The 17,206-nt window shown below is 43.9% G+C and overlaps 1 protein-coding gene across 1 annotated transcript in view; it reads right to left on the bottom strand.

The window, feature by feature from the left end:
* DRAXIN (dorsal inhibitory axon guidance protein) overlaps positions 1 to 17,206 on the bottom strand; it is a 114,947-nt gene that overhangs the window by 18,206 nt on the left and 79,535 nt on the right. Inside the window, exons 3-6 of the mRNA XM_073603168.1 lie at positions 8,839 to 9,029; positions 6,228 to 6,333; positions 4,777 to 4,854; positions 2,600 to 2,689 (exon numbers count right to left, since the gene is read on the bottom strand). Coding sequence (XP_073459269.1) covers positions 2,600 to 2,689; positions 4,777 to 4,854; positions 6,228 to 6,333; positions 8,839 to 9,029 — 465 coding nt within the window. The remainder of the gene's footprint in view (positions 1 to 2,599; positions 2,690 to 4,776; positions 4,855 to 6,227; positions 6,334 to 8,838; positions 9,030 to 17,206) is intronic.

The raw sequence follows: 17,206 nt of genomic DNA, 5'->3' as shown, positions 1-17,206 counted from the left end.
CACATTAGTGTGATTTTTATGTAATGTAGTGGACTGGCAAAAGCTCAAAGTGAACGTATAGGTTTTACTTCAGGAGGCTTTTATTCCTCTTTTGATGTTACATTGTGATGCAATCAAGGGAAATAAAAGTAGTTTGCAATAGACTGCTAGGGCTCATTTACACTTGCTTTGGCTTCAACACACATTAACGGCTAGTTTACACTTGCTTCAAAACAAGGTTTGTTAAAGCTCTCTGAACGCTAGTCAAACCTCCTGTCACTAAATAAAATGGTTAGCTTATAGTCCTGTTTACAGCTTGCTTTTGCTTTGCTTCGGCTTCACTTCAAAAATTATACCCCAGCTTTAGTGGTGCTTCAGAGTGTCTTCAAAGCCTCCATTGAAGTCTATGGCAGAGCTCGCTTGAAGCCCCACTGAAGCCCCACTGAAGCCCCACCAAAGCCTTATCGAAGCCACACCAAAGGCTCATCAAAGCCCCACCGAAACCTCATCAAAGCCCCACTGAAGCCTCATTGAAGCCCCACCGAAGCCTCATCAAAGCTCCACCGAAGCCTCATCAAAGCCCCACCAAAGCCTCATCACAGCACCAAGCAAAGGCAAGGTGTAAACAGGACTGTAAGCTAACCATTTTATTTGGTGACAGGGGCTTTGACTGGCATTCAGAGAGCTTTAACAAGGCCTGTCCGAAAGCCTTGTTTTGAAGCAAGTGTAAACTAGCCCTTTAACCACTTAAAACACTGAGCCCATTTGGCTGGCCAAAGACCAGAGCACTTTTTGCGATTCGGCACTGCGTCGCTTTAACTGACAATTGTGTGGTCGTGCGACGTGGCTCCCAAACAAAATTGACGTCCTTTTTTCCCCACAGTTAGAGCTTTCTTTCAGTGGTATTTGATCTTCTCAGCTTTTTTTTTTTTTTTTTTGCGCTATTAACAAAAATGAGCGACAATTTTGAAAATAAAGCAATATTTTTTACTTTTTGCTATAATAAATATCCCCAAAAAATATATATAAAATTTTTTTTTTCCATAGTTTAGGCCGATACGTATTCTTCTACATATTTTTGGTAAAAAAATCGCAATAAGCGCTTATTGATTGGTTTGCGCAAAAGTTATAGCGTCTACAAAATAGGGGATAGTTTTATGGCATTTTTATTAATAATTTTTTTTTTTTTCACTAGTAATGGCGGCGATCAGCGATTTTTATCGTGACTGCGACATTATGGCGGACACATCGGACACTTTTGCCGCTATTTTGGGACCATTCACATTTATACAGCGATCAGTACGATTAAAAATGCACTGATTACTGTGTAACTGTGACTGGCAGTGAAGGGGTTAAAGGGGTTAACCAGGAGGTGGCGCTGTAGGGGTTAAGTGTGTCCTAGGGAGTGATTCTAACTGTGGGGGGGAGGGGCTGTGTGTGACATGACACTGATCACCGCTCCCGATTACAGGGAGCTGTGATCAGTGTCCTGTCACTAGGCAGAACGGGGAAATGCTTGTTTATATCAGCACTTCCCCGTTCTTCCTCTCCGTTTGACCATTGCGGGTATCCCCGCGGACATCGATTCTGCGGGACCCGCGGGCGGACTCACGGAGCTCGCGGCGGGCACGCGCCTGCCTGCTATCTGGACCTCGCGAGATCACATACAATAACGTGATTTCGTGCAGCGGAGCCAACCTGCTGCGGTAAAACTGCGGCGGCTGGTCCGCAAGCGGTTAAGCGGAGTTCCAATTAAAAAAAAAAAAATTAAAAGTCAGCAGTTACAAATACTGCAGCTGCTGACTTTTAATAAGCGGACACTTACCTGTCCAGGGAGCCTGCGATGTGGGGGATCGAAGCCCCGCTCTCATCTCCTCCCTCCTCTCTGCGGCAGCGGCATTGTCACTGTGGGTGCTCGGCTGTAGCTTCACAGCTGGGCACGCACTGCGCACGCGCGAGCCGCGCTGCGCGCTGTGACTGGCCGGGCAATCATCTGTGACTTGTGACGTGGGGGGAGAGGTGATCTTACTTCTGGTGCCGCGGGTGCGCCAGGAGGAAGTGGGAGCTGAAACCCGTTTCCACCCCACCCCCCCCCCAGAAAATGACATGCCAAATGTGGCATGTCAGGGGGTCACCTTCCCTTAAGGGAAATTGTGGACAGGCAGGATTTTTAATGCAGAAGAGACTTATCATGACTCTTCTGCATTAAAGTTCCCTTACCTGCCTGTCCGCACTGTACACTGAGCTCAGTGATTTTTATTTTATTTTATTTTTGATTTATATATTCAATTGTATTTCACAAGACAGCGCATCACGTTTTTTTATCATTTGGATGTTGCTGTGTACTGTGAGAGTGCTGCTGTCAATTTAATCATCTATTTTTAATGAATTCACTTTATACACTAAGCGCATTATTTCTCTATATCTAGTCCAGTTATGATGTTGGTTCTGTACACTGGCATCCACTGAAAACAGCAGAAGTGGGCAGGGCGAGGACACCACGCAGTGATTAATTATGAAGAGTAGAGAAGAATGATTTTAAATGGAACTGGGAGAAATGAAGTCAATTGATTTCAGACAGCAAAATGGGACTAAGGTGACCCTGGAGAGCCTGACTTACCTTCCGTGCACATGCAGTCATCGTAGCACTTGTTGTTGAGGCCGCGGTTGTGCGGTTTGCAGAGGTGTTCCCGCAAATCACAGCACGATCCTGGAAATAATAGTGACAATCGCTGTCAGTTCAATATGTGTACAGCACAGACTGCGAACACTGACAGTTCACTCTACAATGCCTAAAGTTGGAAATACACCAGCAGAAATGTTCATATTTTTAAACATTTGTTAAATTCCCTAATGGTTACTGGGGTCCGTTCGACAATTGTTTTTCCCTGTAGTGGCAAGAACATTTAGAAGGTAGGTATTAATTACCGTGAATGCGATTTTCCTATTGAAAATATTGCACGTATTATAATGACGAAACCAGTCTGGGATTCCATTTCAATAGCAGATCTGGATGAAATTTTAAGGGTTTTTGATGAAATTAGTTGACTCAAGAAAGAAAGTTCTGACAAACTTTTTTTTTTTCTACAAATGTTTAAACAAAAATCTAAAGGCTGCCATAGATGGATCGAATCTTGTTCAGCAGGGACTGGCTGATATTTGATCCATCTATGGAAGGCTGATGGTACCCATGTTGATCCATCAATCAACTTGGGTACAACCACCATGTCAGATTTTTAGCATGTGATTATTGCCAGTAGCTATGTAGTTATTGCCAGTAGCCAGGGGCGTTGCTAGGTCTACAAAAGATCTGGGGCTAGAGCCCATAGCAGCGTAGTAAAGAAAGTCATGCACTTGGGTGGGCATACACATGTATACAATAATATACGTGTGTGTATATATATCCCCAGAGAGCCCCCCACTTACATCAGGGTCCCCAGAGAGCCCTCCTTTACATCAGGGTCCCCAGAGAGCCCCCATTTACATCAGGATCCCCAGAGAGCCCCCCTTACATCAGGGTCCCCAGAGAGCCTCCTCCTTACATCAGAGTCCTCAGAGAGCCTCCCCCTTTCATCAGGGTACCCAGAGGGCCCACCCTTACATTAGGGTCCCCAGAGAGCCTCCCCCTTAAATTTGGGTCCTTAGAGAGCCTCTGCCTTAAAATCAGGGTCCCCAGAGAGCCTCTCACTTGCATCAGGGTCCCCAGAGAGCCCCCCACTTACATAAGGGTCCCCAGAGAGCCTCCCCTCCCCTTTGGGGACCCCTGCAGAGACTCTGGGCTATTGGCACCAGATTCGGGGCTATAGCCCCAAAAGCCACCCCCTAGCAATGCCCCTGCCAGTAGCCATGTGATTATTGCCAAAAGCTGAAACAAAAGACAACACATTTATGCATAGCTCCCAACTGTCCCTGATTTCGAGGGACTGTCCCTGATTTGGAGCAATGTCCCTCTGTCCCTATTTCCTCCTCATTTGTCCCTCATTTTGGCCTGATCTATATAGATGTATATAAAATGCACTTTTTATCTTTATAAAAGGGTTTCCCAGTGCTAAACTGTTCATCCAATTTCTAAATCGCTGCTTTTTACAATTAGTATAATGCTAGGTCCACACCTTAGCATTTTTGCGCGTCGCGTTTGCGTGGGCATGGCAGCCCATTCAAGTGCCTGCATTTCTGAAAAAAAAATTAACTACATGCAGGCGCCGGATGTAAAAAAATAATGTCATTAGCATGTTGATGAGGGGGAAAAGGAAGAATACAAGCAGATTCAACTTTATTAATGATTGTTCGTATCTAAACCAACTACATGATTTAAATCCAAAGCGGTTTTATAAAACCTGTAATAAATAAATTAAAAAATAAGAATAAAAACAGTCCTTTCAGAGAATTGTCAGGTGCTCATATGGAACCTTTGTGTGGCCAGTGCTTTCTATAGGCATGTCATAGCTAAACAGGACACATACACGGCATTATGTGAGATGTTGGATCTGTTCATTAATGACTCCTGTGTGGAGGAACAGACATTGGGGTTGATTTACTAAAGGCAGAGACACTGTGCATTCTGCAAGTGCAATTGCTCCAGAGCTTAGTAAATGAGGGAGAGCTCTGCTGACTTCCATCATCCAATCATGTGCAAGCAAAAATGTGTTTTTGTTTTTTTTCTTGCATGTGATTGGCTATTATTTGCAAATTGTGCACTTTTGTGCCTCAACTTAGTAAAGCTTCAGTCTATTTGCCTTTAGTAAATCAACCCCATTATCTTATAACAATGTAGGACAATGAAGGAGTGCGCTTTACCTGGGAGACAGTCTAGATGGTGATCACATGGCTCTTCCTCAGCCACTGCAGTGGCATTCAGCTTTTCTCTTTGTTTACCTGTTAAACAATGTAACAGTCAGAAATTATGCATTGCATATACTGTATACACATTAGTAGCATGCTGTGCATCAACCAATTAGAGATCAGCTTTCATTGATCTGACTACTTTAACCCGAACCATCATTGGCTGCAAGATCTTGAGCTGATGAGAGCGATTTACTAAAGTAGTTGAGATTATTTACACAATAAATATATACTTTAACTATCCAATCATGTGCGTATGAGGTAAGTAAACATGGATTTGATATTCACATGATTGGATATAAAGAGGGAAAAAAGAAAAATGGGACTTTTGAGGCAGAACATATATCTAAAAGCAAACAAATAGTCTAATAGTCATAAAAAGTCAAATAAGTATAAAAAGGATTTTTTGTATATATCCATACAATCTATCAATGAATGTTCAAATGTAATAGAAATATAAAAACACCAGTTTTAATTCCTTGTGGACCGATGTGTTTAATGGACTTGATTCACATCTTCAGGAGAAGTTAGAGTGCTTATTTGCGCAATAATAACAGAAACTGACAAAATGATACAAAATTTACCATCCTGTTAATACATTTTAGGATTATTGCGCGAATAAGCACCCTAATGGCTCCTGAAGTAGTGGATCAAGTCTGTGAAACGCGTCTGACCACAAATAATTCATTTTGTTCTGACATAATCTATTGCTGTATCACACTGGTGTTTTTATAATTGTATTACATTAAAATATTCTATGATAGATTGTATGGATATATACAAAAAATCTTTTTTTTGACTATTTGAGGCTAAATAAATTCAGTTTTTAGACATATGTTGTGCCTCAAAAGTCATATTTTTCTTTTTTCCCTCTTTAAATAACAATATACAAGGATGTGGAACTATTTTTTTAAACTTTAGACACATGATTGCATAATTAGCGAAGTTCTCACTTCCATTTTTAACCCCCCCCCCACGGCCACCCAACCACGCAGCTAGTAAGCAGACAGCACTTTTCTCCATCTCCAAGCATTTGGCGGAGACAAGACCAGTCACCCTGCACAAGGAGAGAGTAGTAGTGACCAGTCTTTATTACAGGAAGTTCCTGCACAGAGGGATAGTCTCACAATGGATTTATACACAGATCTGGAAGAAATACACAAATTACACCAAGATTCAATAGGAATACACAAAACTTTTGTTTTTAGACAATGTTTGCTTATCATGGAGTTCAACTTTCAGGATTTGTTAGTTTGATTAAATATTAAAAAAGATGAGACATTGAAAAGGAAGATTAATATTTATATGGCAAGCAATAGACAGGAGGAGTCAATTTCCATCACTGCTAGTCTAGAGGTAATTACCGCCCATGTTTCCCCTCCTCCTCTCTCTGCCCCTTTAATTACCTTTTTTTGGTGACGGCCAGGTGTCTGGCTTCAAATCTTCATAATCCGTCCAGTCAAACAGGGTCATATCCAGGGTTGGCATCACCTCCCCTCCTTTCTTCCCGGACTGCAAAGCATCAAATGAAACTCAATGTCAGGGACTGAAACAATAATTCTATGGACTGTGTGTGTGTGTGAGCTGTAATGTTTATGAGCTTCTAGAAGACCATGGCACAGACACAGCTGCATGCCATACATTTGGGCAGCACAGTGCTAATTTATACCACCAGAAATGGAAATGTGACACCTTAGAACACAGGTGTGGCTTGAACCATGTCTCAGAACAGTCCCGTATTCTGCTGGACTGTCCCAGATTCTGTTGGACTGACCCGGATACCGCTGGACTTTTCCAGATTCTGCTGGACTGTTCTGGATTCCGCTGGACTGTCCTGGATTTTGCTGGACTGTCCCAGGATTTTAACAAAATCCCAACATCTTGTGGATCTGAGCTGTGACCTGCTGCTGGCGGGGTACTGGAATGTTCACTCCTGCACCCATCTTTGGCTTCTTTGCTGCTCTGTCAGGCAATGTGATCTCCCGTACTATAGTTCCGTCAGAGGGAGGCAGCTATACAGGATGCAGAGTTCAATGTCAGAGTCCAATGTCCACCCACTGAAAACCAATATCCTTCACTGACATCAGTGAATCCAACTGTAAACCAATGTTCTCCAATGACACCAATGATCCCTACTGATTCCAGTGACCTCCACTGACACCAATGTCCCCCCCTTGGCAAAAATGACACCCACTAAATGCTAATAATCCCTGCTGACACCATTGTCTCCCACTAGATCCCAATGTTCCCCACTGGCATCAATGACCCCTACTGATACAAATGACCAGTGGCAGTCCGTCCATTAGAGGCGCAGGGGCAACACCCCCCAATCCATGCATCCGGACCCTAATCTACATGTAGGCGCCGGACGCAAGGATTCCAACATAATTAGAGCCAGAGGCTCTAATTGGCTTAAAAAAAAGGGTGGGCTTGGCCGGGGTGCAGAGCACTGCGCCCTGAGCCCACCCATTTAGGTGACAATAGTGAATTAATATTCGCTATTGTCTTCCTGATTCTCCTCCCGGCCAATCAGGAAGCTGATCCTGAGACCTGATTGGCCAGGGAGTCTCAGGACCCACTTGTTCAGCAGGGAGGAGAAGCCCTCTTCCCTCGTCAAGCTCATCTCTTCATCTTGGCTCGGCTTGGATCCCATCTGCCTCCTTACGGTAAGGCCTCTGATCGTGGCTTCCGGACCCGTGGGGGGGGTTGGGGGTATGGTGGTGTTGGCATCAGTGCGAGTGAGGGGGGGTTTGTTTGCCACCCCCCCCCCCCCCCAAATGTTGAGCACCAGCAGCCACTGCAAATGACCCCCACATACACCAATATTCCTTACTGTCACAACAAGAAATAAATGCAAGTCAATGACCAGACCTGAACCTAGTAGCTCTCCCCCACCTTGTGACTTTATGCCCCATGTTGGCATGGTGTCCACTTAGCATTTGCAGTGGCAGAGCAGTGTGGGCCTTGCTATAAGAGGGATTACTTTGACGCAGCTGGCCAGCTTAAACATGTATTGCAATATGTGTGCACTAAAAATCCCTGTTTTTCATTGCATAGTTTGTTGGAAAGGGTGTATAGCAGCATGCAGAGGGTCCATTCAGAATTTTTACTGACAACAAAAACCCCAGCTGAACCTCAATGTTCCCCACTAGCACAATGACCCCTACTAATACGAATGACCCCTACTGACGCCAAAGTCCCCCCCTGACACCAATGATTCCCCGCTAACACCAATGACCCCCACTGACACAGATGGCAACCACTGACACCAATGTCCCTTTACTGACATCATAGACCCCTACTGAACACAAATGCCCCCTGCCTTAACCTCCCCAAGCACCAGTGCCCCCTTCTTCCCCCACAGGGCATCAGTGACTCCCCTCTCCCTCCGCAGAGCAGGGCTCAGCACATAAGAAGCAGACTGAATGATGCTGACCGTCCTTCAACCTGGAGGAAGTGACAAGGTACAATGCTGTATAATGTAAAGGGGTACTGCTTGGCCACATTTCATTTTTTATTATAGGAGAGAGGGGGTCCTAGAACTAAACAAACAAACAAGAAATGATAGAAACCCTGAATTAATATAATTAGCTGTAGGTCTCCGTTATTCTGCCTCTTGGCTGCACATTCAAAAACATTTTTCCTTCCCGTTGAATAAGTCACAATTGTTCTGCTAAATATTTTAGTTCTCTTTTGAGGCAGATGGCATTGTGGGAGATTGCATGCTGCGTCCCGAGCCTCACCATCCACCGATAAGAACAAAAGACCTTTATTATATATCCGAGACATCAGCTCCACACTGATTTTGCCTGGAGAAACTTTTTCAATATTAATCCGCCTTCTTTCCACTAGCTTATCATGTCTGCCAGAATATACTTAATGAGCCCACGATGGAGTCGAAGGGACCCTGCGCCGCACCGAGCAACGATGTGCCGGCCATGCTAGATCACAGTGATATTAGCAAACCTGGAAAATGAAGTGCAATTATTAATCAAGACTTAAAGAAATTATTCTTACCTTGGCACGACGAGGGGCTTCCACCATGGCTGTGGGCTGCTCGTTAATAAACATGGTCTCGGCTGTGCTTGATGGAGGCCGGGTGGCTGAAGAGGCACTGGAGGACATCTCCACATGGGTGGAATGAGTGGGCTCAAGGAGGCTTAAATCTTCCTTCAAAAGGCCGCTGGGCTCAGCTTCAAAAGCTCTCGCTGGAAATACAGACGTGAGGATTAAAGAGAGAGTTTCACCCCTTGCAGATATCCACCCGACCACCTGCAAAGTCCCAGACTTTTATGTGGGTATTCTAATATTGTGTGCCTTAAGTTACAAAAAAGGCAGCATGAAAGGAATCCAATTCATTCTTATGGTTTGGCCTACAACGGAAACACTTCCAGACCAGGCCCTTTCTGGCACTTTTTGTTCACATGTAGCAATCAGTATTTTTTGCTAGAAAATTACTTAGAACCCCAAAACATTTTATATATATTTTTTTTAAAGCAGAGACCTTAGAAAATAAATTGGTGGGCTTAGCAATTTTTTAGGTCACACATTATTTGCGCAGCGGTTTTTCAAATGCAGTTTTTTGGGAAAAAATACACTTTCCTGAATTGTAATGCAAAAAAACACAATACATAACCCAATTTTTTAAAATATAAAAGTTGATGTTACACTGAGTAAACAGATACCAAATATGTTACGCTTTAAAATTGGGCATGCCCAAGCAACGGCAACAAACAAAAGTACATTTTAGTATCCATAGGCGACGTTTACAAAGCCTTTACAGGTTACAACTTTATGCCCCGTACACACGGTCGGACTTTGTTCGGACATTCCGACAACAAAATCCTAGGATTTTTTCAGATGGATTTTGGCTCAAACTTGTCTTGCATACACACGGTCACACAAAGTTGTCGGAAAATCCGATCGTTCTGAACGCGGTGACGTAAAACACGTACATCGGGACTATAAATGGGGCAGTGGCCAATAGCTTTCATCTCTTTATTTATTCTGGGCATGCGTGGCACTTTCTCCGTCGGATTTGTGTACACACGATCGGAATTTCCGACAACAGATTTTGTTGTCGGAAAATTTTATATCCTGCTCTCAAACTTTGTGTGTCGGAAAATCCGATGGAAAATGTGTGATGGAGCCTACACACGGTCGGAATTTCCGACAACAAGGTCCTATCACACATTTTCCGTCGGAAAATCCGACCGTGTGTACGGGGCATTAGATTTACAGAAGAGGCCTAGTGCTAGATTACTGTCCATGATCTAACATTCGTGATGATACCTCACATGTGTGGGACGATCGCTGTTTTGGCATGTGTGGTACCAACACAAGGGTTCGTCTTTGCACGCGAGAACGGGGGGACGAGGGCAGTTTCAGTTTTTTATTAATATTTTTTATTTTATTTTTTTACGCTGTTGCTTTTTTTATCACTTTTATTACTGTCACAAGGAATGTAAACATCCTTGTGACAGCATTAGGCATGTGACAAGTACTCTTTATGAAGAGATCTGGGCAAATCCCTCCTGTGCCCTTGAAAGCATTCAAAACACCAAGATTGGTGTTTTCGAGTTCTTTTTTTTTTTTAAATGGCACCATTGACATTTGTGTAAACCGGAAGTGTGGTCCTCGCTTCTGGGATACCATAGTGGAGAGCAGATCAAAGTTGGTCTTGCTCTTATCAGGATCATTCAGACCCCGTTAGCACCCATAGCTCACTCAGCCTTTAGTTACAGCACCTTGTTGCACAGGCCCACTCCTGGCCTCCTAGATGGGGGATCTCCTGTCACCCTGGATTCTCTCCATCCCCTGGATTTGTGTATTCGCCTCAGCTCTCCCCATCTCTCAGACCCGCTCAACTGTCCAGAGTTTCTCAGTTCTGGGAGTGAGGAATCTCTCCAACATGGAGTGCAGTCTCTCGAGTATCACCTCTCTTAATGGAAGCACACCTGTCTTCTGGCCGGATCACACATATGTGGGTGCTGGTGCTGCAGCAGAAAACAGAACTGTAAAAAAATTGAAGTTCAGCAATGCACAACAAGCCTGGGAGGAAGGCAACCCGACTGGAGCACTCACAGGATGTAACAGCGATGAGTAGTAGCAGAAGATCTCAGGTGTGCCGACAGTGTGTCTCAAGGGCAGAATGCGGCCTGGCCAGTCCATACCCAAGCAGGGAGGCTTCCAGGTAGGATGGCTTGTCCCTGCACTTCCCCTACTTGTCTGGAACATCTTCCTGATGCCAAGCACTGTCCTTGACAGATGGGTGACCTGTCCCTACTCTAGCCACATGTGAAATGCACGCCATACCCAGGAGCCAGGGTCTTAAATAGACTTTGCCTGACCCAAGATGGCCGCCAAAGTCACAATGGGTGCCGGCATCCAACCAGATGCCTCTCTGTGACCAGGGAACCCATAGAGGAGCTAAGTTCCTCTCAACTTCCTCCTCCACCTGCATTGCCACTGTGGATAAATGGCACATGCATTGGAGAAAATAGACTGCACCTGTCTACACATGTCCCCTGACAGGACTGCTGAGCTATATTCAGGCCTTGCTTATAAGGAGCATGTACACCTCTCACACTCACCCAACCTACAGGTCTCCGGTAAGACCAGGATACAAGATTGAAGGCTTCGTCCCACCCAAGACACTTTGAAGCCTTCAAGCTCCAGACCCTGATCTGGGATTACAAAACCCAGATAACACTGACAAGCCAGTTTTCTCCACTCATAAACAATACTCTGGGGCTTTGTTATACTGCATTAGTGTGAATTGTGTGTGTCTACCCTCACACAGTGGCAGGACCTAGCACTGTTACATTATATATATATACAGTATATAGTATATATTATACACACACACATACAGTATCTAGTCTACACAGAAAAGAACACGTAACATGTAAAAGTAACAAGAGACCTCTAATTTTACAGTTGGTGTATTCCTTTAATTATAAGCGTATGTTGCTCCGGTGTCTGGAGGCATCATATATGGGGTTATCAGCAATTACAAGCTAGCTGTTAGTCGCTGTGTAATTGCATTCATTTGTCTAAATTAGAGCTCCCCGCTGACTGGCTGGGTTTATGAATTCACCAACTAGTATCATCCTAGGAATTGGGAATACGACTTGTGTAAGCAAACCCATCCAAGCAGGAGATCTGTCTACGGCGGTGGAGATTAGCGTTGGGCTGCACTCCATTCCCTTAATGGATTCCGGCTTCCCTGGTTAGATGGTAATAAAGCAGCCTAGGTTAATAAATTCTTAAAATAACACTAAAAGAAAACAAAAATGTCTGTGCCTAATTGTACGTAGTACAGACAATGTATACACAATGTTTCATTGCCTCTTTGTAGAATTTGGTTGCAAATTTGTGGCTTGAGATCTTCTTTTACTTTTTTTTCTTCATTTTCATTCATTGTGTAAAGTGCCCCTGTGGTCTGGCTAAAAGAAACACACAAACTCATTGGATGTACTGAAGGCAAGGATCTTCACCACGCTCCCTGACGCCCCAATCCACTGCTGTACCCCTGAGTACAGCAATGCTATCAGTGACTTTCAGAAATGTCGTATTTCCACAGGGCTAACCGCAAACCCCACCTGCTTATGAAACTGACACAGCCGGAAAACTGGTGGTGGTCAGGATAAGAATCGGCCAGCTTGATGGTGGTGAAAAGTCCCCTGTCTGGACCACACACCTTGTACCTTGTTATTTGGGCTTGGTATTTGGCATGACCCTGACAGACCTGACCTGCAACCACAGGATCTGGACCCCCTACAACTCAGTTGTGGTGCAGAAGTGAGAGTTCCCTGATAAGGCCTATTGGCTGAAGAAATGAGAGTCAGAGGGGTGTAGCTAGGGTCTCCAATATGCCTACATTCTATTTACTGTAGGCCCCAAGCAGGAACTGGCTAAACAACCTGCCACCAGCAAAGGGGGGCTGGGGGTGCCAGGCAGGTGCACAGCCTCAAGCAATTATGCCAACATCCTTACTGTAGGAGTATAAAGGTTATAGCAGGGCCCCCAAACATCCACCAGGACCTTCACTCAAGCCTATGTTGCCCTGTGCATGATTCAGCTTTTGTAGTACTACATTTTTCATCCTGCACAGGACACCATTGCAACACCTAGCGAAACACACCTCTGAGGCACAAATATTAATAATAATGTAAAACATTAATTCAAAATAACCAATAACAAAGTACACCAAACCTGACAGCCACCTGACTCCAATTTTTTTGGTCCAGAAGCCAAAGTAAAATAATATATTTTCTTTTTTGAATGGGATCTGGAATTTTCCATTCTCGAACGTCATATAAAAGAGACTGCAGAAGCGTTGGTTGGGGCGATTCACGAAGCCAGATAATCTCTCTCTGGGGGTCTGTAAACCCCTCTTTGATGGCTGCTGCTGACATTAAGAAAAAATCTATTGAAAATCCTTATCTTTGGGATTAAGTGCTTTGCAGCGGAGATAGAATCGTCCTCACAAATCACTTCTAGAAGGGTCAGTAATTGATCCAGTGGATGGACGGGACATATTCCCGGTGATACTTCGTTTTGTTGAGTGCAAATACATCACTAACTCACCCAAAAAAAAAAAAAAAAGAAAGTAAACAAGACCTAAATTACAGATGTATTAAGGGGGTTTTCAGAGAGGTGTAGGTGGCTGCAGTCTGAAATTAGGACACCTTTTCGAAGCTGGTATTATCACTTTGCCTATATGGCCCATCACTGCTTTGGTCCGTTATCTAACCCCAAGGGCTCATTTGCACGTTTTGTTGCTCCTTAACATGTGTTGCATTCAGGCTGCTCATTGAAATGAATGGGATGCCAATGTACCAGAATGTCCTGAAACTGGGTAGTGCCCCGTCGGGACGGGGCGTGTTTAAATTCTTTTTTTTTTCTTATTTATTTTTCCTTTTTTTTTTTTTACATTTTTACACTGTTTTTTAAAAAAAAATAAAAATTGTGTCACTTTTATTCTTATTACAGGGAATGTAAACATCTCTTGTAATAGAAAAAAGCATGACAGGACCTCTTAAATATGAGATCGGGGGTCAAAAAGACCTCAGATCTCATATTTACATTAAAATGCAATAAAAAAAAATGTTGTCATTTAAAAAAAAAAAAAAAAAGTGCCTTTAAGAGCTATGGGCGGAAGTGACGTTTTGATGTCACTTCGGCCCTACAGTGATATGGAGATGGGTGGGGGCCATCTTCCCCTCACTCGTCTCCATACCCAGCAAGGGGACAGACGCGATCGCCCTTTGCCGTTGCCGACGGCGCCGGTAAGCGGTGGAGGGCACCTTATAGCGGCGGTAGGGGGGGTGGGCCTCTCCCGCCACCGATGAAAGTGATCTTGTGGCGAATCCGCCATAGAGACCACCGCCCACTGAAGACAAGGATACCGGTGTTATGGCAGCTAGCTGCTGCCATAACAACAATATCCTCCTTCAAAATACCGATGTATAACAATGGTGGGTGGTCCGGAAGTGGTTAACAGCAATAGAAAAAGTAATCTCACAATTCTAGGTGTACCGTCCGGTAGAGCTCGGTAAATTTTAGAACCCAATGGACAGCAATACAATTTATGTGGCAAGTTAAAAGAATAGTTCACCTTTACAAAACAAAAACTGCCTATGCAGATAAGGGATGTCCGTAGAGAAAAAAAAGCTGTGCATCTTTAAGAAAAAATAAATAATGCCCTTTCTAAAGTGCAGGTAATTTATGTACCTCATGAATCCTGGCCTGAAATCACCCAGGATGTTGCTAGGATGTTGCTAAGAGAGGCCCAGCCATTACTGTTCACCTTCACCAACACAGGAGCGCACTCTGGTGTGTCAAACCTCCTCACATGCTCTTTTTTTCCCCTGATGTAGTAGCTCTAAGCTCAGGGTTCGAGAGCTCACTCCTGTGATGGTGAAGGGGAGTGGTATTGACTGATCTGCAGCAACGTCCTGAGAGTGTTCCAGTCAGGTTTCAGTTGGTTTGTAAATGGCCTACACCTTTTGGGCACCGCCCCTGTGACATCGGCAGCCCAGCATGCACCGGTCGATGAGGTCACAGATGGGGCTGGTGCCACCAGATGATGTCGCTGGGTAACCCCGCCCCTTAGCTATTTAGAAAATTTCACACAGCGGAGCTGGCAGACTGTGTTCATTGCGAGCAGAGAGGTTTTTATTGCTTTTTTCGGGTCCGGCGGTGGCAGTGGGCATTGTGATTGACGATGAATCTACATCGGGGAATATATATTTTTTTATTTTTAATAAGGGACTCGTCAAAAACTCTTGTACTGTCTTTATTCACTTTTACACTTTTTTTGGTGAATGGGTAGGATGCTCATTCACATGGGGGGGGGGAGATCTGGGGATCCAGATTCAAATAAGACCCCCGCCCGCAGACTACCACAACCACCGCCCAGGGTTGTGGGAAAGAGGCAAAACATGGGGACAACATACCTTGGGGTGGGGGTGGGGGGCAGGGCCCCCCTGCCCCAAAGCACATCCCCTCTTGTTGAAGTCATGCGGCCTGGTATGGCTCAGGAGAGGGGGGCGCTTGCTTATCCCCTCCCTTTCCTGACCTGCCGGGTTGCATGTTCAGATAAGGGTCTGGTATGGATTTGGGGGAGGGACCCCACACCTTTTTTTTTTTCACAATTTTTTTTTTGCTGGCAATTCTTTTTTTTTTTACATTCAGCTGTCAGCGGGGTGACTAATCGGTTGTTAAGGATGTGGCGGCTGTCTTCCTGGCCCGCTCCTTAGCAACCAGCTTTATACAGTGTTTTTAAAGGGAAAAAAAACACAAAACACATCAAAAAATGCAACACTTGTGTTTTTGGTGCAACTCTATCGAAGTCTATTACAGGCAAAACACAATCGGCTGCAGGAAAAAAGGTTCCCGACCCTTTTCAAAAAACACAGCGCTGCAAAATGTACAGATGTGAACTACAGCTATAGGAAACCATGTTAAATGGACTGCATTGCATTTCTGCAAAATGCAAAACGCACCAAACAGCGCATAGGTGTGAACGTAGGGTAAATCTGCTTTTTCAATGACTGCAGTGTGTGTGTGTGATGGTTTAACTCAGATGCGCTGGGCTCAATGCGAATTTCATTGGAAAATAAAAAGTTTTGTTTTATTTGATCATTTTATAACATTTATGTTGTCCTTAATTCACCTTCATATAGCGAGGGATAATCAAAAGATTTCTGTTTTGTTTTATCAGAATGCTTTAACAGTTTATCACTTTAAAAAGTGATCAAATAAAATAGGGAGGTGCGCGGTGGTTTGATACAGAAAGAAGTCACAGCTGTAAGATAAAATGTGAAAAAAGATTTAATAACGATTGTAGGCAGCCCTGCGGTTTATCACATGTTAACAAGCGCAGATTTTGACGAGAGGCGATCATTGGAGATGATAGCAGCCTGTCTGCCGCCTCTGCTTCAGCAGATACACGGCAGTGAATTACAACTAATGTCCCCGCCAAGTAGAATCACTGTCTGGCACTCCAGCAATTTTTACGCTTTTCTGGATTTGATGCCGTGTAATTTCACATATTAAAATGTCACCAGGCATCCGGGTTGTAAACTAAATATTTATGTAAATGCGGTGTAACGGCCGGATAATGCAGAGAGAAAAAAATGCACTAGGGACACGGGAAGGGGGATCTGATGACCTTTCCAGGTTTTTGGAGAGAAGAAGGACGATGATACAAATAATGATAGGTTGTGAGCGTTGGGGGAAGGGGGGCTAAAGGGGAAATCCAATCATAGAAAAAAAACCTTAAACAAAGTTTGACCAATTCTAGGGACAACCAATCATATCCACATCCCAGTCAACATAGTATATCAAAGGAAAATGGGAAGAGAGATTCTCACCCATGCAAATAAAAGAACTTTAAAGGATATGAGATTGTCACCGAGGTGAGCACAAACACAACATTGATTTACAAGATCATTTTTATTGTACAAATAGCTATAAAAAAATCATTGTAAAAAGTTATTATGTAGATATATGAACCACATATGGCATGTTGCCAGTGATGATACTTGTTTCCAGCATAAGCTTGAAGGTCTCTTAGGCATATGGTCATCCAACGTTTTTCGCGGAGTTAGAGCATCCGCTTCTTCAGGGAAACTCTATATACATCTAGATTTTTCAATCAGATTTAAAAGAGTATCATTACAATCACAAAAATCTACAATTACTTGTATCATTTTTCAATGCACAAAAAAATCACAACCAAATAAAATGTTACATATTTAAATTGTGCTCACCAATTACAAAAAATTCTAGCTGTATGCAGCCTCCAACATAGCGAGGGATCGGGCCATCACCCGATCTCCTAGTCAATAGTGTCAAAGCTAAAGACTCAGTCTGG

The sequence above is a fragment of the Aquarana catesbeiana genome, linkage group LG10, assembly GCF_042186555.1.
Source record: "Aquarana catesbeiana isolate 2022-GZ linkage group LG10, ASM4218655v1, whole genome shotgun sequence".
Taxonomy (NCBI): Eukaryota; Metazoa; Chordata; class Amphibia; order Anura; family Ranidae; genus Aquarana; species Aquarana catesbeiana.
This window is presented reverse-complemented; position numbering and strand designations above follow the sequence as displayed.